This window comes from Salmo salar, chromosome ssa01 (assembly GCF_905237065.1).
Source record: "Salmo salar chromosome ssa01, Ssal_v3.1, whole genome shotgun sequence".
In the NCBI taxonomy this organism is placed as follows: Eukaryota; Metazoa; Chordata; class Actinopteri; order Salmoniformes; family Salmonidae; genus Salmo; species Salmo salar.
Window position 1 is genome coordinate 161,384,494 of NC_059442.1, and position 23,747 is coordinate 161,408,240.

Genomic DNA, 23,747 nt, shown 5'->3' on the forward strand with positions numbered 1-23,747 from the left:
TCAGTCTGTTTTCTTTAGTTTAGTGCCTAATGAACAGGACCCAGGTGTAATCTCCATGTGAGGTCCAATTCCAAACTCCTCTCCTCCCTGTTGTTACCTCTCTGTATCTGTCTCTCTCTATTTACCTCTACCTCTCCGTCGAGCTCTTTATCTTAATCTCTCTGTGGTTTTGGGGCCTGTCACTCATCGATACTGGCACGCTGTCTTTCTCTTTGGCGTTTGATGAGGAGAATGTTTCGCGAAGGCTACAGCTGCTCCCTGCACAGCAGCTGTAGCCCTCGGCCGTTTGAACTACAGCTGACAGAGCGCTACGTGGGATAAGGATAAAGCCCTCAGGATGTGGGGCTAAACACTCATTTGAGAGGGATTTGTGCTGAAAGATGTTCAATGCGGTATATTCACTGCAGAAGCAGAGTGGTTCTGGAGGTAGTTGGAATTGGAGTCATAACTCAGAAGTTATGAGCGATACTTCGATGACAGTCACAGTGATAATAAGTATGAATACTGTACAACCTTAGCAGAGGTCAGCTAGTTTAAACTAGCTTAGCACCGTATAGTGATTTCACCTTTCATGAAACCTTCAGTAACTTTCGGCCATTTTCCTACTCTTCCACACGTACCTTTGCGGTTCATGCCCATCTGTAGGCACTTGAGCAGGCGGCAGTACTGGCAGCGGTTGCGTTGCTTGCGCGACATCTCACAGTTCTTGTCACGGCTGCAGCGGTAGACGCGCTTGTTGCAGATGCTGCGCTTGAAGAAGCCCTTGCAGCCCTCGCAGGAGATGATGCCATAGTGCAGGCCCGTCGCACGGTCGCCACAGATGAGGCACAAGCGTGGGTCAGCCTGATCATCTGAGAGACAGAAAAGACCAAAAGAGAGCAAAGAAGAAAAGGAAAGGAAATAGATTAAAAAATGATGAATTAAAGAAAAAAAGGAGAGATATAGAACATAAGGGGGGAAGATTTATTCACAGTTCCGTATCAGTCATACATAATGTCAATTATGTAAATGCAAGAAGGCCAATCATTCACTCCATGGGATCACTGCCACATCCCCAATCTTGTACTGAGCAAATAAAGTTACATATCTTAGAGACATGAATGTATAGTCATTACAGTCCAAAGCCCTCTTGGTGATTGCTCATCCATATATTGTTATTCCATTCCTTTACTTAGATTTGTGTGTATTAGTTAGTTGTTGTGGAATTGTTAGATGACTTGTTAGATATTACTGCACTGTTGGAACTAGAAGCACAAGTATTTCGGTACACTCGCAATAACATCTGCTAACCATGTGTATGTGACCAATAACATTTGATGACTACCATTGTTCTTGCAAGACTGTTGCTTGAACATAAAACCATAATGTCAAAAACCTACAGTTCAAATAAATGGTCTGAGAATTTGCATCCCTTAGTGCAGTTTAAAAAAAAAAAAAATGTAAAAGAAACGTTAAAACCACCTTTTAATTTCTCTCATTATAGTGAGTAGGACATTCCTAATTCTGTCCCTGCCACACCAGCACAACATCTCCCCTCTCTGTACATCCTCTCCCTCGCACATCCTCCATTTTGTGTCAGCCGTATGTAGCAGAATGGCTGCGAGCGCTGGGAGCTGTCATGTCAGATAGGGCGACCGCAGTCGTCCAGAGCCTCCTGCGTACCGACAGAATCAGCCAGAGAGGCCGCTTGAGCGCCATGCCGCCTGGCATCTGATCTCACCATGCCCATGGACTTGGGTTGTTATGCGACGGAACATGAGGCATGAGTGAGGAGGATAGGTATGAGGAACAAAGCAGACTGGACCAGAGCAGACCGGACCAGACCAGACCGGACCAGACCAGTTGTTTCATACAGGTACAAGTTACTGCTGACCTAAAAAATATTTAAGATATCTTCTATAATGTTTCTCAGCTCCCTCCTTTTCCCTACCACACAATACAAGATGTCTGTTTGAGGGTAGGGCAACCATTTTGAGTTTCCCCAGCCCAGGACCACTGAAGGCTTTATTCATGCACACATACGTATGCTGAGGGCCTGTGATTCCCACTGTACTAAAATACATGCGGCCACACTCATCATGCAAATAGGAGCTGGTTAGCATGTTAGGCGAGGGGCAGAGGGGTTTTGGTGGAGGGCGAGGGGCGGAGATGGGTTTGGTGGAGGGCGAGGGGCAGAGGGGTTTTGGTGGAGGGCGAGGGGCGGAGATGGGTTTGGTGGAGGGCGAGGGGCAGAGGGGTTTTGGTGGAGGGCGAGGGGCGGAGAGGATTTGGTGGAGGGCGAGGGGCGGAGATGGGTTTGGTGGAGGGCGAGGGGCAGAGGGGTTTTGGTGGAGGGCGAGGGGCGGAGAGGGTTTGGTGGAGGGCGAGGGGCGGAGATGGGTTTGGTGGAGGGCGAGGGGCGGAGGGGTTTTGGTGGAGGTCATGAGGAGAGTAAATGGGGAACACATGCAAGGTATGGTTTTTGTGTGTACATTTGCATTTTAGTAATTTAGCAGATGCTCTTATCCAGAGCGACTTACAGTAGTGAGTGCATACATTTTTCATACTGGTCTCCCGTGTGTAGAAATGAGGTAAGGAGGATTGGGAGAGGAAGTAGGAGCGGGAATGAATTGTACGGATGAGCGCGCATGTTAAAATAGAAGCTTGGTCGAGACAAACAGTTTTTTTTTGTGGGTAGAGAGATGTAATATTGCAGATAGATTGCGTCTTCCATCAATGTAATTGTCTGCATCATTTCCAATCCCCCATATATTTTTGGGTAAATATATACACTACCGTTCAAAAGTTTGGGGTCACTTAGAAATGTCCTTGTTTTTGAAAGAAACGCACATTTTTTTGTCCATTAAAATAAAATTGATCAGAAATACAGTGTAGACATTGTTAATGTTGTAAATGACTATTGCAGCTGGAAATGGTATATTTTTTAATGGAATATCTACATAGGCGTACAGAGGCCCATTATCAGCAACAATCACTCCTACGATCCAATGGCATGTTGTGTTAGCTAATCCAAGTTTATCATTTTAAAAGGCTAATTGATCATTAGAAAACCCTTTTGCAATTATGTTAGCACAGCTGAAAGCTGTTGTCCTGATTAATAAATGCAATAAATGCATCAGCATTTGGGTTCGATTACAGGCTCAAAATGGCCAGAAACAAAGACCTTTCTTCTGAAACTCGTCAGTCTATTCTTGTTCTGAGAAATGAAGGCTACGCTATGCGAGAAATTGCCAATAAACTGAAGGTCTGGTACAACGCTGTGGACTACTCCCACAGAACAGCACAAACTAGCTCTAACCACTATAGAATACCTGGTACAACGCTGTGTAGTACTCCCTTCACAGAACAGTGCAAACTGGCTCTAACCAGAATAGAAAGAGGAGTGGGAGGCCCCGGTGCACAGATGCTTCACAAGTCCTCAACTGGCGGCTTCATTAAATAGTACCCGCAAAACACCAGTCTCAACGTCAACAGTGAAGAGGCGACTCCGGGATGCTGGCCTTCTAGGCAGAGTTCCTCCGTCCAGTGTCTGTGTTCTTTTGCCAATCTTAATAATTTTTTTTTTATTGGCCAGTCTGAGATATGGCTTTTTCTTTGCAACTTTGCCTAGAAGGCCAGCATCCTGGAGTCGCCTCTTCCCTGTTGACATTGAGACTGGTGTTTTGCGGCTACTATTTAATGAAGCTGCCAGTTGAGGACTTGTGAAGCATCTGTTTCTCAAACTAGACACTCAAATGGACTGGTCCTCTTGCTCAGTTGTGCACCGGGGCCTCCCACTCCTCTTTCTATTCTGGTTAGAGCCAGTTTGCACTGTTCTGTGAAGGGAGTACTACACAGCGTTGTACCAGATATTCAGTTTATTGGCAATTTCTCGCATTGGAATAGCCTTCATTTCTCAGAACAAGAATAGACTGACGAGTTTCAAAAGAAAGGTCTTTGTTTCTGGCCATTTTGAGCCTGTAATCGAACCCAAATGCTGATGCTCCAGATACTCAACTAGTCTAAAACAAAAGTTTTATTGCTTCTTTAAATCAGAATAACAGTTTTCAGCTGTGCTAACATAATTGCAAAAGGGTTTTCTAATGATCAATTAGCCTTTTAAATTGATCAACTTGAATTAGCTAACACAATGTGCCATTGGAACACAGGAGTGATGGTTGCTGATCTGATCTGTACGCCTATGTAGATATTCTATTAAAAAGAAAATCAGCCATTTCCTGCTACAATAGTCATTTACAACATTAACAATGTCTACACTGTATTTCTGATCAATTTGATGTTATTTTAAATGGACAAAAAATTTGCTTTTCTTTCAAAAACAAGGTCATTTCTATGTGACCCCAAACTTTTGAACGGTAGTGTATGTATATATATATATATTTTTTTTTTTCTTCCCCTAACCCTACCACCCCTCCCCTAATTGGAGTAAAGTAATGTACAACACCACTTAGGCTTCTACTTCCAGCTTATACATACTATATAAAACATTTTGTCTCAACTGTTAACGAACTTAAGCTACACTACCTCGCAAAGACCTCCAAACAGGGTTCTTCACAGAAGGGGTCTCAAACTCAGTGGGTGTCATTCTGTATTTGCATCTGTCACAGACCCCCCCCCCCCACTAAGATTTAAATCCGACACTTTTGGATAAATGGCCTAAGGATAAGTTGTTTGTAACTGGTATCCTGTTGATAGTAAGTCTTTGCTATCTTTCTGGGACCACCAAGTGAGTCAAGCTCCTTGGGAGTTTGAACCCCTACCCTCTATCTGTATTGGCATCCTACGGGGCACTGGCAGTGCCAACCTCTGTTGGAGTTTTTCAGAGCGAGCATGAGTCCCTCCAACCAGGTCAAAACCACTTCAGTACCATCATCCACCCAGATAGAATGGTTTGAGCCTGAAATCGCTTGACATTTCTCCCTATCAGGAGATCTGAGAGAAAAACCATAATATGACACTTAAAAGTTCCTGAAAATCAGCTGTGAAGGATTTCATATCGGAGTCATTTCTCAATTATAGTTCCCACTGCTTTAGTAATGGGATGAGGTACATTGACAAGCATTTACAAGATGCTAGGGACAAGTAAACACATTGGCCTAGATTTACTAGCTACAGCAATGGAAATGACCAAACAATGTATTGTATAGCAATGTTACTTTGATTTCGGGTCTATTTTTCGACACCGGCAACAAAGTATAGATATTCATTCGCCAATAAACAAGCTCCATTGTAAGTCTGAAAATGGGCCATTTTCCTTTTCAGCGCCTGTTTGTGATAATCTCCTCTAGTCTTCTAAATAAGGGGTGATTTAGCTGCGGTGCGCATCATCATTGGCAATCTCCACTCACCAAAGAGGCTGTGTGTCTGTATATGTGTGTGTGTGTGTGTATGTGTGTTTTTGTTTGTGTGTGATTGTGCGCGCGCGTGTTTGTGCATGCACCTGTGTTTGTGTGCATATACTGCTCTCCATTCGCAATCAGCTTCAACACTTAACCCTTTTTGTTGCTATCTGTAGCTAATACCCAGCTGTGGATCTCCATTTTACAGTACTGTATGTACAAGCGGAGGAGAAGCAGGTTGAGAGAATATAAAATAGACAGGAAAGATAGTGTGTTAGTTGGCTTCAAGTGTCAGTCGACTTATATTAGAGATCTCACTGAGCTGTGTGAACTACAGTATGTGTGAAGTGTGTGTGAGTCTGTCTGTGTGTTTGTGCCGCACACATCATATAAACTGAGAGGAGCGGTTCACACTCTTTAGGATGAGAGGGGAAGCCCATTGCGGAGAAAATAGAAGCGCTTGTAAAATCTTAAATTGCATAATCCCCCAACCTTCCTCCACCGTCTAAATCCTCTGAGCACGGCTGGGGAATTAAGCACAGGCCTTCTGCCCCTTTCTTCTCTGCCGGCACATCAAGCTGGCAGGAGAATTAGCTCTGTCAAAAATCCACCACAGTACCAACCCCCAAAACACACACACATGTGAACGCATGTACAGTACCAATCAAAAGTTTGGACACACCTACTCATTCAACGGTTTTTCTTTATTTTTACTATTTTCTACATTGTAGAATAGTAGTGAACACATCAAAACTATGGAATAGTAACCAAAAGAGTGTTAAACAAATCAAAATATATTTTAGATTTTTGATTCTTCAAAGTATCCACCCTTTGCCTTGATGATGGCTTTGCACACTCTTGGCATTCTCTCAACCAGCTTCACCTGGAATGCTTTTCTAACAGTCTTGGAGTTCCCACATATGCTGAGCACTTGTTGGCTGCTTTTCCTTCCCTCTGCGGTCCAATTCATCCCAAACCATTTCAATTGGGTTGAGGTCGGGTGATTGTGGAGGCCAGGTTATCTGATGCAGCACTCTTGGTCAAATAGCTCTTACACAGCCTGAAGGTGTGTTGGGTCATTGTCCTGTTGAAAAACAAATTATAGTCCCCCAAAGCGCAAACCAGATGGGATGGCGGATCACTGTAGAATGCCGTGTTAGCCATGCTGGTTAAGTGTGCCTTGAATTCTAAATAAAATCACAGACAGTGTCACCAGCAAAGCACCCCCACACCATCACACCTCCTCCTCCATGCTTCACAGTGGGAACCACACATGTAGTGATCCTTCGTTCACCTACTCTGTGTCTCACAAAGGCACGGCGGTTGGAACCAAAAATCTCAAAGTTGGACTCAAAGGACAGATTTTCACCGGTCTAATGCTCATTGCTCGTGTTTCTTGGCCCAAGCAAGTCTCTTCTTCTTATTGGTGTCCTTTGGTAGTGGCTTCTTTGCAGATATTCAACCATGAAGGCCTGATTCACAAAGTTTCCTCTGAACAGTTGATATTGAGATGTGTCTGTTACTTGAACTCTGTGAAGCATTTATTTGGGCTGCAATTTCTGAGGCTGGTAACTCTAATGAACAAAAGACAGAGATGGTGAAAGAGGTAGCGATAGACAGATGGTGAAAGAGGTAGCGATAGACAGAGATGGTGAAAGACAGAGATGGTGAAAGAGGTAGTGATAGACAGAGATGGTGAAAGACGTAGCGATAGACAGAGATGGTGAAAGACAGAGATGGTGAAAGAGGTAGCGATAGACAGAGATGGTGAAAGACAGATGGTGAAAGACGTAGCGATAGACAGATGGTGAAAGAGGTAGCGATAGACAGAGATGGTGAAAGACAGATGGTGAAAGACAGAGATGGTGAAAGACAGATGGTGAAAGACAGAGATGGTGAAAGACAGATGGTGAAAGACAGAGATGGTGAAAGACAGATGGTGAAAGACAGAGATGGTGAAAGACAGAGATGGTGAAAGACAGAGATGGTGAAAGACAGAGATGGTGAAAGACAGAGATGGTGAAAGACAGATGGTGAAAGAGAGATGGTGAAAGAGAGATGGTGAAAGACGTAGTGATAGACAGAGATGGTGAAAGACGTAGCGATAGACAGAGATGGTGAAAGAGGTAGCGATAGACAGAGATGGTGAAAGAGGTAGCGATAGACAGAGATGGTGAAAGAGGTAGCGATAGACAGAGATGGTGAAAGAGGTAGCGATAGACAGAGATGGTGAAAGACGTAGCGATAGACAGATGGTGAAAGAGGTAGCGATAGACAGAGATGGTGAAAGACGTAGTGATAGACAGAGATGGTGAAAGACGTAGCGATAGACAGAGATGGTGAAAGAGAGTGAGAAAAAGAGTGGAGTGTGTGAAAGAGTGTGTGTGTAAGTGTATGAAAGTGTGCATGCGTTTGTGTGCGTTTGTGTATGTGTGTGTCAGAGAGAGAGGGGGATGATTATGATATCAGATGTACATGGCTTTCAATCCTCTTTTTCGGGTCAGTGAACTGCTAAATAGGGTCAAGGCGTCCGGATGCTTCCCAGCTGAAACAGTTTGTGCATATATTACTTTGGCATTTTGTGACGTTTTTGTTCATTTTGAACGTCGGTAAGGGTTTTTCCGTCTGTTCGGACACACATTTTTTTCTCGAGGAACACCGAAGTCAGTAGCCGCAGTCTATGCACCTTCGTCGATGATTGGTCAACAGTAGGGATTCTTCAATAAAGTCGTTTTCATGCACATTTCTTCATTGAGAAATACTGCACCAAACATCTTAGTTAGATGTAAAATTGCACTACTAAGATCTCCTCTGCAAAAACGTCAAAATGAATGACACATTTCTTGAGTTATCTTAGTTTCATTTGGACTATTTTGAGGAAGTGTATACTGGCTACAGTGTCTCAAAATGGACAAACAGTACTATTGTCACTTTTTTTCTTGTTTTTCAAGCAAAGGTCTTTTAAGGGAATATATGTGAGCATACTTGTTCAGACTAGGCGCCAGCCGAACTGAAGCATGCTGACGCCTTTAGGGTCATTGAGCTGCCTAATAGGACTGCGGTTCTGTCTAGCCCCCTGGAGGTTCACGCGGGCAGGAGGGGGTTACAGGGGCCTAGCACGCGTGTGTGTGTGTGTGTGTGTGTGGGGGGGGGGGGTAGAGACACACATGGGCATGGCCTCAGCTGCACTGCTAAGGGCCCAACACACCCGGAACTCTGTCCTATGGCATGGCCTTAATAGAAACACAGTGATGGGAGGTAGAACCACTTTACACACACACACACACACACGCACACACGCGCGCACGCACACACACACACATCCACTCATGCAAACACAAAAAGACACACAATTTGCTGAAGAGTGTGTTTTGTGAAAGCTGAAGTTGGTAGCTATCTTCGACATCATGGTCTTTTTTTTTTATATATATAGCTCTTTCCTGTTTGCCCTGTCAGTCTGGGTTTGTTTAGCTAATGTCCAAAGCAACAGGACCAAAAACATTTATAAGCCTCTGGAAAATACTCCTGGACAACCTGAGGGCACCACAGACTCTGGGCTCCTTTAAAACCTGGCCTAAATACTCTTCTCTTTAGGAAGGCCTACAGTTGATTTACCATTGTTCCTTATTGTCCCCGTCCCTTGTCAGATGCCTTCTTTGTGTCAGTAGCCCGGTCTAGTTGTGTCCTCTGTCTTCCTCTAGTTTTTATTATTTTAATGCACTCACTGTAGCACTTTGAGACTGTTTTTAAATGAAAAGTGGATTATGAATGAATTGTATAATAATTATTATTATAAATCGCTTGAAAAAAATGTATGCTATTATCAAGTGTTATAACATTCTGGTAATCTCTCTTGTGGTGTCAGTGTGAAGCCCCCTACACAGGAATGCAGCTTCCTGATCAGATAGCAATGACCCCCCCCCCAGTCATCATTTAGCCCATGCTTTAGTACCACGGAAGACAGCTGCTGGTGCTAGAGAGAGAAAGCGGGACTCCCCAAAAACACCACTTTGATACAGCTTCGACTTTTCACAGCAGGTATGGAAAACTTATGCAGCAGGTTAGGAGAATTGATGTAGCAGGTTAAGATAATTAGGTTAAAGTTAGGAAAAGGATTAGGGAAAATGTGCTTTTATACTGTTATGAAGTTACTTGTATTGAAGTGGTGTGTTTTTAGGGCGTTCCAGAGAAAGCTCTGGCCTGTGACCTCGGTCTAAATCCCCACCAAAGTATAGGGGCCTAATGCAAAAATGTTCTGCCATCAAGTATGTGTTTGCAGTGAGAATGGGCCTTGGAAGGCAAAATCCAAATGCTACATCAATTGTAATCAATAGGAGCTGCAATGCTCAAGGAAAGGCAACATATACTCCATACCGTTTTACCACACAATCCAAGGATAATAACTGGGACCTGGTGGATAGAAGGAATGAGTGAGAAAGAGAGAACGTGAGAGAGATAGAGAAAATTCAAAATTCTAGAGACCGAGTGAAAGAGCGAGAGCGAGTGAAAGAGTGTGAAAGAGATAGAAAAAGAACGTTCTAGAGACTGAGCAAATGAGGGACAGCGAGGGAGAGAAATAAAGGGGAATGTAAGAGAAAGGAGCGAGCTGGAGAGTGAGAGACTCACTAGAGTGGCATTATGTTCATGTACCAAAAGCTATTAGCATGGTGGGAACGTGGACTGCAAAGCCTCTCAAAGATATGTTAAAAAAAGTGAAGAGAGGAGCTTTTTGAAAGCCCCAAAGGTATTACCATTTAAATTGACTGGGTTTAGGTTTGGTCCTTTGTGGGGAGGAAGGGGGAAGTGCGAGGTTGAGGAGAAAGGGCAGCCATACTGTACGACAACAATAGCTATACTTGCTAGTTAGTTTCACACACCGATTTGTCCAGTGCTCGACTTGGGCAGGAGCTCATCGGAGCCGAGTACCGGCACCTCAAATTTTCTACTGCTTGAGCTCCTGTTTCTCTGACAGAATATTAGCTCAAAGTATTGTGGAGCTCCTGCACCTAAATATAACAAGTACCGGCATCCAAAATGAGTACCGGATCCTTTTGCAGTCCAAGTCAAGGAATGAATTTGCCAGGGCTAGCCTTTCGATGACAATAAGGACAAAGAGGTTACTGAATTTTACCAATGCGTGTGATTTTGACTTTTCAAGCACATACAGTCAATGACACTTTGCATTTTTCCCCAGCATGTTTGATGCACATTCAATGAACATTGGCTTGGTGAAATGTTTCTTGCCACATTTCATAATTTACTTATGTGTCCTTTTCCCGACATAAGACAGGAAGCCTGCTCCAGTTTCCAGGATTTTTGTCTTCTACTGGCCAGATGTTGCTACATTTAAAACACATATCACTATTTTTCATGCATCAAATAAATATTGGGTTGGTTTGGATAAATGGTGTTTTATAGGGCTCTTGATTGGCGCAGCGGTCTAAGGCACTGCATCTCAGTGCTTGAGGCGTCACTACAGAGACCCTGGTTCGATTCCAGGCTGTATCACAACCGGCCGTGATTGGGAGTCCCATAGGGCGGCGAACAATTGGCCCAGTGTCATTGTAAATAATATTTTTTTAATCTTTACTGACTTAGTTAAATAAAGGTTAATAAAAAAATCAACTAATGTGTCCTTTTCTGGACATAGATGGACATATCCAGACCTTGATTAGTACATCTGGAGGCAATGTTGAAGTATTTAGGAGAAATTGTTCAGGGTAGCCTCCGAGAATAACATCGATGAATACACAGATACAGTTACTGAGTTCATCAGGAAGTGTAAAGGAGATGTTGTGCCCACTGTGACTATTAAAACCAACCCAAACCAGAAACCGTGAATAGATGGCAGCATTTGCGCAAAACTGAAAACGTGAACCACCGCATTTAACCTCTATGGGCAAGGCGGGACGAATTCGTCCCACCTACGTAACAGCCACCTGAATTCAGTGGCGCGATTTTTGAATCGTTTGAAATACTATTACTTCAATTTCTCAAACATATGACTATTTTACAGCTATTTAAAGACAAGACTCTCCTTAATCTAACCACACTGTCCGATTTCAAAAAGGCTTTACAACGAAAGCAAAACATTAGATTATGTCAGGAGAGTGCCCAGCCAGAAATAATCAGACACCCATTTTTCAAGCTAGCATATAATGTCACAAAAACCCAAACCACAGCTAAATGCAGCACTAACCTTTTATGGTCTTCATCAGATGACACACCTAGGACATTATGTTATACAATACATGCATGTCTGTTCAATCAAGTTCATATTTATATCAAAAAACAGCTTTTTACATTAGCATGTGACGTTCAGAAAAAGCATACTTCCGGGGAATTTACTAACAGTTTGCTAAATTACTCACGATAAACGTTCACAAAAAGCATAACAATTATTTTAAGAATTATAGATACATTACTCCTCTATGCACTCGATATGTCCGATTTTAAAATAGCTTTTCGGATGAAGCATATTTTGCAATATTCTAAGTACATAGCCCAGCCATCACGGCTAGCTATTTAGACACCCGGCAAGATTAGCCTTCACCAAAATCCTATTTCCTATAAGAAAAATGTTCTTACCTTTCCTGTTCTTCGTCAGAATGCACTCCCAGGACTTCTACTTCAATAACAAATGTAGGTTTGGTCCCAAATAATCCATCGTTATATCCAAATATCCTCTGTTTTGTTCGTGCGTTCTAGACACTATACGAATGGTAAATAACGGTCGTGCGCTTGGCGCATGGCGTGACAAAAAATGTCTAAATATTCCATTACCGTACTTCGAAGCATGTCAACCGCTGTTTAAAACCAATTTTTATGCCATTTATCTCGTAGAAAAGCGATAATATTCCGACCGGGAATCTGCAATAAGCTAAACAGCCGAATGAAATTTCTCCACGGGGGCGAATCGTGCACGCGCCTCATTCAATGGTCCTCTGATCGGCCACTTGGATAAGGCGATAATCTGTTTCAGCCAGAGGCTGCCTCGTCATCGTTCAGGTTTTTCCCGGGTTCTGAGAGCCTATTGGAGCCCTGGGAATTGTCACGTTACAGCTAAGATCCTTACTCTTCAATAAACAGATGCAAGACGCACGACTCCTTGTCAGACAGGCCACTTCCTGCATGAAACCTTGTCAGGTTTTTGCCTGCCATAGGAGTTCTGTTATACTCACAGACACCATTCAAACAGTTTTAGAAACTTTAGGGTGTTTTCTATCCAAACCTGAACAATAATATGCATATTCTAGCTTCTGAGTTGGTGTAGGAGGCAGTTAAAAATGGGCACATATTTTTTCCAAAATTCTCAATACTGCCCCCTAGCCCAAACAGGTTAACCATGGCAAGGTGACTGGGAATATGGCCGAATACAAACAGTGTAGTTATTCTCTCCGTAAGGCAATCAAACGGGCAAAACATCAGTATAGAGACAAAGTGGAGTCGCAATTTAACAGCTCACAAACAAGACGTATGTGGCAGGGTCTACAGTCAATCACAGACTACAAAGGGAAACCGAGCCACGTCGCAGGCACCAACATCTTGCATCCGGACAAGCTAAACACCTTCGCCCACTTTGAGGATCACACTGTGCCACCGACGCAACCCGCTACCAAGGACTGAGGGCTTTCCTTCTCCGTGGCCAACATGAATAACACATTTAAGCGTGTTAACCCTCGCAAGGCTGCCGGCCCAGACGGCATCCCTAGCCGCGTCCTCAGAGCATACGCAGACCTGCTTGCTGGAGTGTTTACGGACATATTCAATCTCTCCCTATACCAGTCTGCTGTCCCCACATGCTTCAAGCTGTCCACCATTGTTCCTGTACACAAGAAAGCAAAGGTAACTGAACTAAATTACTATTGCTCCGTAGCACTCACTTCTGTCATCATAAAGTGCTTTGAGAGGCTAGTTAAGGATCATATCACTTCTACCTCTACCTGACACCCTTCTAGACCCACTTCAATTTGCTTACCGTCCCAAAGATCCACAGACGATCTGCACACTGTCCTATCCTATCTGGACAAAAGGAATACCTATGTAAGAATGCTGTTCATTGACTACAGCTCAGCCTTCAACACCATAGTACCATCCAAGCTCATCATTAAGCTTGAGGCCCTGGGTCTCAACCCCCCCCCCCCTGTGCAATTGGGTCCTGGACTTTGACAGGCTGCCCCCAGGTGGTGAAGGTAGGAAACAACATCTCCACTTTGCTGATCCTCAACACTGGGGCCCCACAAGGGTGCGTGCTCAGCCCCCTCCTGTACTCCCTGTTCACCCATGACTGAGTGGCCATGCATGCCTCCAACTCAATCATCAAGTTTACAGACGACAACAGTAGTGGGCTTGATTACCAACAATTACAAGACAGTCTACAGGGAGGAGGTGAGGGCCCTGGGGGAGTGGTGCCAGGAAAACAACCTCTCACTCAACATCAACAAACGATCTGAAATGATCCACCCACACAGACAGTGTGGTGAAGAAGGTACAACAGTGCCTCTTCAACCTCAGGAGACGGAAGAAATTTAGCCCCTATAACCCTCTCAGAAACTTTTACAGATGCACAATTGAGAGCATCCTGTCAAGCTGTATCACCGCCTGGTACGGCAACTGCACCGCCCGCAACCGCAGGGCTCTCCAGAGGGTGGTGCGGTCTGCCCAACGCATCACCGGCAGCAAACTACCTGCCCCCCAGGACACCTACAGCACCCAACATCAAAGGAAGGCCAAAAAGATCATCAAGGACATCAACCACCCGAGCCACTGCCTGTTCACTCCGCTATCATCCAGAAGGCGAGGTCAGTACAGGTGCATCAAAGCTGGGGCCGAGAGACTGAAAAACTGCTTCTATCTCAAGGCCATCAGACTGCTATATAGCCATCACTAACAGTCTTCCACCCGGTTACGTAACCCTGCACCTTAGAGGCTGCTGCCCTATATAGATAGACTTGGCATCACTGTCCACGTTAATAATGGAACACTACTCACTTTAACTTCTCTTGGGTAGGGGGCAGTATTTTCATGAAAAACGCACCCAAATTAAACGGCCTACTACTTGGGCCCAGGAACTAGAATATGCATATTATTAGTAGATTTGGATAGAAAACACTCTGAAGTTTCTAAAACTGTTTGAATGGTGTCTGTGAGTATAACAGAACTCATATGGCAGTCAAAAACCTGAGAAGAATCTAACCAGGAAGTGGGAATTCTGGTGCTTGTAGTCCTTTCAAGTCATTGCCTATCGAACACACAGTGACTTAGGGTTCATTTTGCACTTCCTAAGGCTTCCACTAGATGTCAACAGTCTTTAGAAATTTTTTGGGGGGGTCTATGATGAACAGAGAGCGAACAGAGGAAGTTGGAAGTTGTTGACTCAGGAAAGCAAATGAGTTCATTGGCGCACGCATTCATGTGAGAGTTAGCTGGGTTCCAAAGCGTTTTTCAAGACACTAGAATCGTCCGGTTGAAATTATTGAAGTTCTAAGTTAAAAAGGCCCTAAAGATTGATGCTATACAACGTTTGAACAAACATAAATATAACTTTTTTTTTACTTTTCGTCGTGACATTTTGACCGCGCTTCCTACACTTGGGAGTAGTTTACTGAACGCGGAAACAACAAGGAGTTATTTGGACATAAATTATGGACTTTATCGAACAAAACAACATTTATTGTGGACCTGGGATCCCTGGAAGTGCCTTCTGATGAAGATCATCAAAGGTAAGTGAATATTTCTAATGCTATTTATGATTTTAGATGACTCCAAAATGGCGGGTATCTGTATTGCCTAGTGTATTTTTCTGAGCGCAGTACTCAGATTATTGCAAAGTGTGCTTTCCCCATGAAGCTTTTTTGAAATCTGTCACAGCGGTTGCATAAAAGGAGATGTTCATCTATAATTCTTTGAATAACAGTTTAATATTTTATCAACGTTTATGATGAGTATTTTTGTACATTTTTGTGCTGATTCACCGGCAGTATTGGAGGCAAAATATTTTCTGAACATCACGCGCCAATGTAAAAGGCTGTTTTTGGATATAAATATCAACTTGATCGAACAAAAAATGCATGTATTGTGTAACATGATGTCCTAGGAGTGTCATCTGGTGAAGATCGTCAAAGGTTAGTGCATAATTTTAGCTGAATTTCTGGTATTTGTGATGCCAGTCCTTGCTAGGAAAATGGCTGTGTGGTTTTTCTTGTGTTGGAACTGTCCTAACATAATCTAACTTTATGCTTTCGCCGTAAAGCCTTTTTGAAATCGGACAACGTGGTTACATTAAGGAGACGTGTATCTTTAAAATGGTGTAAAATAGTCGTATGTTTGAGAACTTTGAATTATGACATTTTGTGGTTTTGAATTTGGCGCTCTGATTTTTCACTGGCTGTTGAATAGTGTGAACCGTGGGTGGGTGACGCTAGCGTCCCACCTGCCCAAGAGAGGTTAATAATGTTTAAATAATGTTTACATACAGCTTTACTCATCTCATATATATATATATATATATATATACACACACACACTGTATTTTAGTCAATGCCACTCCGACATTGCTCAATCTAATATTCAGATATTTCTTAATTCCATTCTTTTACTTTTAGATTTGTGTGTATTATTGTGAATTGTTAGATACTACTGCACGGTTGGAGCCAGAAACACAAGCATTTCGCTACACCCGCAATAACATCTGCTAAAAACGTGTACGTGACAAATAAAATGTGATTTGATTCAAAAAACTGTCTGTCTTTCTTTCCTTCTTTCTTAATCTTTTGACATTAAGTGAATGTCTTTCCATTTTGACAAAGAGGTGCCAATTGACTTGTAGGCTATTTCTAAAATGTCAAAAAAATATTATAGAAATGCATGTATTAATGTCTACATTTCTTTTTGCCACGTTTATTGTATTACAGACGCCTTAACGCATACTTTTAAACTATAGTATGTGAGCTAAACTTAAATATCAAAAATGTAAAAAGACTACAACATTTTCCTTAAAGTATCATTTTTGGAAAGTACTAATGTTACTGTCCCCACTAAAAGAAACAAATACTTAAAAACTGAATTTAGTCTTTGAACCATTTAAATGAAATACTGTAGAATTCCTATGGAGGACTGTTTTCTGAGGAATGCCAATATGGCCGACCGGTAGCTTTAAAGCCTCTCAATGGCCAATACATAGCATAAGCAATCCAGGGTTAATATACAGTGCATTCGGAAAGTATTCAGACCCCTTGACTTATTCCACATTTTGTTACGTTACAGCCCTATTCTAAAATTGATTCAATTGTTTTTCCCCCCTCATCAATCTATACACAATACCCAATAATGACATAGCAAAAACAGGTTTCTAGAAATGTTTGCAAATTTATAAAAAATAAAACATGGAAATATACATTTACATAAGTATTCAGACCCTTTACTCAGTACTTTGTTGAAGCAACTTTGGCAGCGATTACAGCCTTGAGTATGACGCTACAAGCTTGGCACACCTGTATTTGGGGAGTTTCTCCCATTTCTCTCTGCAGATCCTCTCAAGCTCTGTCAGGTTGGATGGGGAGTGTCGCTGCACAGCTATTTTCAGGTCTCTCCAGAGATGTTTGATCGGGTTCAAGTCGGGGCTCTGGCTGGGCAATAAGGACATTCAGAGACTTGTCCCGAAGCCACTCATGCGTTGTCTTGGCTGTGTGCTTAGGGTCGTTGTCCTGTTGGAACGTGAACCTTCGCCCTAGTCTGAGGTCCTGAGCGCTCTGGAGCAGGTTTTCATCAAGGATTTCTCTGTACTTTGCTCCGTTCATCTTTCCCTCGATCCTGACTAGTGTCCCAGAAAAACATCCCCACAGCATGATGCTGCCACCATCATGCTTCACCGTAGGGATGGTGCCAGGGTTCCTCCAGACGTGACGCTTGGCATTCAGGCCAAAGAGTTCAATCTTGGTTTCATCAGACCAGAGAATCTTGTTTCTCAAGGTCTGAGAGTCCCAAGAGGGCTGTCATTTGCCTTTTACTGCGGAGTGGCTTCCAGCTGGCCACTCTACCATAAAAGGCCTGATCGGTGGAGTGCTGCAGAGATGGCTGTCCTTCTGGAAGGTTCTCACATCTCCACAAAGGAACTCTGGAGCTCTGTCAGAGTGACCATCAGGCTCTTGGCCACCTCCCTGACCAAGGCCCTTCTCCCCCGATTGCTCAGTTTGGCCTGGCGGACAGCTCTAGGAAGAGTCTTGTGGTTCCAAATGCCTTCCATTTAAGAATGATGGAGGCCACTGTGTTCTTGGAGACCTGCAGAAATGTTTTGGTACCCTTACCCAGATCTGTGCCTTGACATAATCCTGTCTCGGAGCTCTACGGACAATTCCTTCAACCTCATGGCTTGGTTTTTGCACTAACATGCAATGTCAACATATATAGACAGGTGTGTGCCTTTCCAAATCATGTCCAATCAATTGAATTTACCACAGATGTACTCAAATCAAGTTGTAGAAACATCTCAAGGATGATCAATGGAAACAGGATGCAACTGAGCTTAATTTCAAGTCTCATAGCAAAGGGTCTGAACACTTATGTTAAAGTTTTTCTGAAATGTATTAAAAAACAAACATTTCTAAAAACCTGTTTTCGCTTTGTCATTATGAGGTATTGTGTGTAGATTGATACGAATTTATATTTATTTAATCCATTTTAGAATAAGGCTGTACCTTAACAAAATGTGTAAAAATTCAAGGTGTCTGAATTCTTTCCGAATGCACAATACATCATTGGTTGTTATCAGTGATGTACATAAACCCTGTCTGCCTGGTGGCTTCTAAACAGCTCCCATCATTGGTTGTTATCAGTGATGTACATAAACTCTAAGATGTCTGCCTGGTGGCTTCTAAACAGCTCCCATCATTGGTTGTTATCAGTGATGTACATAAACTCTAAGATGTCTGCCTGGTGGCTTCTAAACAGCTCCCATCATTGATTGTTACTTGTTACTGCCTGAACACATGGCCTGACTGGCTGCTTTGATGGCACGGTTCACATTCCACTGATGCCAAGCCTTTAGTTTACGTCCTCACAATTCACAGCCAGTCAAAAAGAGGTTGTGATGTGAAGTATGATATGGCGGGAAGTTGCGGGACGTTGCGTTGTGCTACTTTGGGTTGTGTTACGTTAGATGCCTAAGGGTTGCGTGTATGTTTGATTTTTCAACTTTTTTTTCTTCAATTTGACTGTGCGTGTGTGAGAGCATCAGTGTGTGTGTTTTTGTGGGGTCTGTTGGTGGGGTCACCGCGAGGTCAGCTGTGTTAAATCACTTCACTGAGGTGTGAGAAGAGATCACAATGCCCCGGCCAGCACTCAACCTCATCTTGAACTCCATGGTTGTTTTACGGTTACCCCCCCATCCCTCCCCTTGAGCTCCGTTAAAGGCCACATTGTTTTCCGCCGAGGTCAGCCCCGGTGCCATTCCAAACTTTAAAGCAATCAGGAAATGTAACTCAGGCATTTTAAAGGGGGACTCAATGGGACAGGTTCCTCTTAAAAAACACAGCCCCTCTCTCACTCGCTGTCTTTCTCTCTCCTCCTCCATTTTATTTTCTCTTTCTGGTTTGTGAAAAAGTCTCACCCTTGTAAAGGGATTGTTTTCATAGAAACAGATGAGGGGAACTATAACAATACTACACTGTGCCAGTTCAACCAATGAATCAATACATCAAAGCTCATTGGCTATAAGTGCCTTGCGCATTGTCAATATGAGTAGTGATTGGATATTGTGAAACATATAAGCCGATTTAAGACATTCCTAAAACTAATTTCAGTTTGTTTATACATTTCTTGTGAATTTAAAGAAATAATGTGCGATTACTGATTACACAAAATCTGTACACAATGCATAATTAACTATTTTTGCTTATACTGTAATTAAGCGGTACCATTGTATAGGTATTTTAACTTCCTCCTACATCAGAGTACCCAATGTCCTACCCGTCTTTCTTTCTTCCCTCGATCTTCTCTCTCTGTAATCCTCTCTGGTATATTCCTGGCTCTCAGCTCACACTGAAACAAAGACTCCCTCCCATACTAGAGAAGATCCCCCCCAGGACCCCCTGGGAAGACCACAGAGCCCAGATCTTAAGACATTATCCCAAGTGTGTCCTTGTAGCCTGACGTCATTAGCAACAGGTCAGCTGCAAATGTGTTCATTAGATGTGTGTGCGTGAATAAAGATATGTTTTGATCAATACAGATGTGTCTGCGTGAATAAAGATATGTTTTGATCAATACAGATGTGTCTGCGTGAATAAAGATATGTTTTGATCAATACAGATGTGTCTGCGTGAATAAAGATATGTTTTGATCAATACAGATGTGTCTGCGTGAATAAAGATATGTTTTGATCAATACAGATGTGTCTGCGTGAATAATGATATGTTTTTATCAATACAGATGTGTCTGCCATTTAGGCATACAGTACCAGTCAAAAGTTTTAGAACACCTACTCATTCAAGGGTTTTTCTTTATTTTTACTATTTTAGACATTGTAGAATAATAGTGAAGACATATGAAATCATGTAGTAACCAAAAAAGTGTTAAACAAATCATAAAAAACTACCTCATGAAGCTGGTTGAGAGAATGTCAAGAGTGTGCAAAGCTGTCATCAAGGCAAAGGGTGGCTACTTTGAAGAATCTCGAATATAAAATATATTCTGATTTGTTTAACTCTTTTTTGTTTACTACATGATTCCATGTGTTATGTCATCATTTTGATGTCTTCACTATTATTCTACAATCTATAAAATAGTACAAATAAATAAAAACCCTTGAATGAGTAGGTGTGTCCCAACGTTTGACTGGTACTGCAGATGCAACTTCATAGAATAATGGTGCTCAGAGGAAATATGCATCTCAAAATTATACAATTGTTTTGTATTTCGCCGAAGTCGAGTCATGTTTCTACGAAAGCATCAGAATATTCGTTAATTTTCCCTTCGGAAGTTGTACTCAAGTTGTACCCAAAAATAAATAATAATAATAATAATATAATGAAAAAGGTGTTTAAAAACAGTCATGTTAGCGCTCACTAAAGGCCACTACACACTTTACTCAAACGCAGCGATGGAGCGTTGTTTTCTGCTTACAGTAGTTATGTAGTTCTATGCGGCTCAAATTTTGGAACAGACCGAACATCTGTCGCTCTGTTTTGCCTAGGGTGTGTAGGGCCCTTAAGGGTTAAGACTTCCTCATGTGGGAGTGCACACACCAGAATGTACAAGTTCCAAGTGTACTACGGACTAAATGTGTAAATGTGACAAATATCTTGTCAGTACTGATTGTCACTCCTGTATGTTGCCAATTTTCTCTTTCCGATCTCCCCTAGAATCCACCCTTCTTTGATCGATGATCAATTGCTCTCCAGCAGGAAAGGAAACAGCACCCATCACGCACGCACACACACAAACACACACAAACTCATCCCTTTCCCTCTGAGAAAATAGGAAAATTCCACATTCTGAAATAGGATTGAATTTCCCTCGACAGTGTGTCCTTGAGGAAACAACAGGAAAAAAGGGAACATGTCTCGCTCAGATTCCCAGGTTGTCCTCCAAACGTCAGCCCAACCATTTGGTTAATGCTTTACAACACAAAGTAGAAGTCTAGGCTATTATTTGATTGATTACTCCAAAGCAAGAGCTCACCGGGATAAAGGTTCCAATAACGTTAATAATTATGCTTTCCTCTTAATGTTAGCCCAACCATTTGCTTAATACTTAGTCGATTCAACTCGAAGTAGAATACTATGACTGATTATGCCAAAGCAGGTGTGAGTCAAATCAGGCGTTCACCAGGATCAAGGTTTTTTTACAGTTCTATCAGTAGCATGAAGGATACTGCTTCATTGGTTCTCAATGGCCAAAGACAATGGGATGATTCATTGATATTCGTGCTACTGTCTGTTCAATAGGCTACATTGATGAGTGAGGATTTCTTCTAAAAAACAAGTCCTTTGTTTTGTCATGTTGACAGATGCTCTCTGTGTGAAGACGGTTGGGTGTTGGTGGTCGGGGGAGGTTGTGTGTGTGTGTGTGTGTGTGTGTGCACTTGTGTGTGTTGGTTCAATAGCTTGGGTCTACACACACAAACACGCTGGTTGCTAAACCAAAATAATACCTCCCCAACTGCTAACCCTACACTAATACATCACATTTTACTAGAGCCTACATTTAAAAATCTTCTGAACTCTCCATATACCTCACCCTCGCCCCCACCGCTGCTATTGATCTTCACATAATCCTAATTACCCCCCCCCCCCATTCCAAAAGAAAAAACCTTTACACACAGCCGAGTCAGCCAGCCCAGCACCTTCACATACCCAGCAGAGAAAAGATTAAGATGAAAGACTACATTGTATTAACCCTCCTACCCACATTGACAAAAGCAGCTCTCGCATTGGCAAGCTGCTGGGAGAAAGGTATTCTACAGAGGAGAAAGACAGAAAGAGATAGTAATGGAGAGAGATAGAAATAGAAAGGAAGAGAAAGGTAGAGAAAGTAGCAGAGAAAGACTGAAATAGAGAGAGATAAAAAAAAAGGGGGAATGAGAGGGAGATATCAGAAGGAATACTTCACAATGCCCCCGGAGAATTAAAATCTACAATCTAGATTCTATTCTTATGGCAACCCCACCATGGTTGTTAGTTTTGCTCACATTCACTTTGTGTTTTAAATAGCCCTAGGACAGGGAGCTCCTGTACACGCTAGCCCCTGTCAGGAAGGAACCTACAAGATGGGATTGTAACAGATAGAGGCATGGGAGGCAATGAGCTTCACTTTGGTAGGATAAGAGTCAACAGATTATGATAATGAGTGGGAGTGAATTAAAGAATGGCTGGATAGAAGGATGGATGGGCAGACGGATGGATGGATGGGTGGGTGGATGGATTGATGGGGAAATAAATGTAACCAAGCACTATCTATCAGTCAGATGTAAGGCTGAAACAAAATGGTGGCATGCTAACAACTCACTTAACCAATATAAAACATGTTACTGATTGTTCTCTGCATCAGAAAATGAACACCACCAAGCGTCCATAGACTACAGCCACTGAGGCCCTCTCCTAAAACACACAACGATGGAAACAGATTGTCATAACAAATCCATTCTGATATACCACTCCTTTGAGATAGATTATTATTGTATTTCACGAGGAATGAGAGCTTGATCAATTAAATCGATCAATCAAATGTACGTGCAAAGACATTTTTAAATTAGCCGTTGTTTCAAAGTGCTTTACAGAGGAAGTACTTAAGTCGAAGCTGTGCATCAGAAAGAGACAGCCAGATGAAGAGAGAGAAAAATAAGGAATATAAACTACAGTCATTCACTTATGCATAAGCTCATGCTTACAACCCAATAAGAAAGGTACAGGGAATATACAGCAGATGTTAAAGCAGGAAATACTACACAACAAGCTCGACCAACACTGGTCTAAGAAGGATCCCCACAACTGCCTGCATCGCATTGGTGAGCTACCATTTTCTATCCATGATGTACTTCTATGCTTTTACATTGAAGTCATTTAGCGGACACTCTTCTCCAGATCAAATTAAAATCAGGGCATCGATCAGGGAGACTTTTGCAAGTCCACCATGTACAGGAAAGACCTTATGATTTCCTCCTGATAATATATTACTTTTAGCAGACACTTTTATCCAAAGCGAACTCCAGTCTTGTGTGATATATTATTTACGTATGGGTGGTCCCAGGAAAACCAACCCACTATCCTGTCGTTGCAAGCTGCATGCTCTACCAACTGAGCAGGGGTAAAACATGGGGTCAAATATGGTGAAACAGGGGAAAGGCTGTATTCTGAGGAGAGGGCACTGAGAGGTTGGCCCAGCTGTGAGTCCCCCAATAAGGCCCGGGGGATTTTACAGGTCTCTGTGGAGCCAGGATGACCCCGGGCTACCCCTGCACACACACACACACACACACACACACACACACACACACACACACACGGTAGCACCACGTAAACACTGCCTGTGTTGCCTGCACAAAAACCTTTTCCAGATGGGCTGCACAGACACAGGCCGCAAATAAACGGCCCCCTCTCCTCCCTCTCTCTGTATTCTTCCGTCCTTCTCTCTCTTTCCCTCTCTCACAAACTCGCTCTCAAAAAAGTCTGACATACATGTGTGTGTTAATATGAGCTAATGCAGGTCCTGTGTGGCTCAGTTGGTAGAGCATGGTGCTTGCAACACCAGGGTTGTCGGTTTGATTCCCATGGGGGACCAGTACGAAAATGTATGCACTCACTACTTACTGTAAGTCGCTGTGGATAAGAGCATCTGCTAAATGACTCCAATGTTAAATGTACTATAGTCACAATCACAAAAGCTTCCTGTCTCCACAGCGCCAAGCCCCAC

General features: G+C 42.7%; 1 protein-coding gene across 7 annotated transcripts in view; it reads right to left on the reverse strand.

The window, feature by feature from the left end:
* Positions 1-23,747, reverse strand: part of LOC106570966 (nuclear receptor subfamily 6 group A member 1-A) — a 185,257-nt gene that overhangs the window by 12,715 nt on the left and 148,795 nt on the right. For all 7 annotated transcript variants that reach the window (XM_014143591.2, XM_014143586.2, XM_014143607.2 and 4 more), the window contains one exon: positions 621-851. In XM_014143591.2, coding sequence (XP_013999066.2) covers positions 621-851 — 231 coding nt within the window. The remainder of the gene's footprint in view (positions 1-620; positions 852-23,747) is intronic.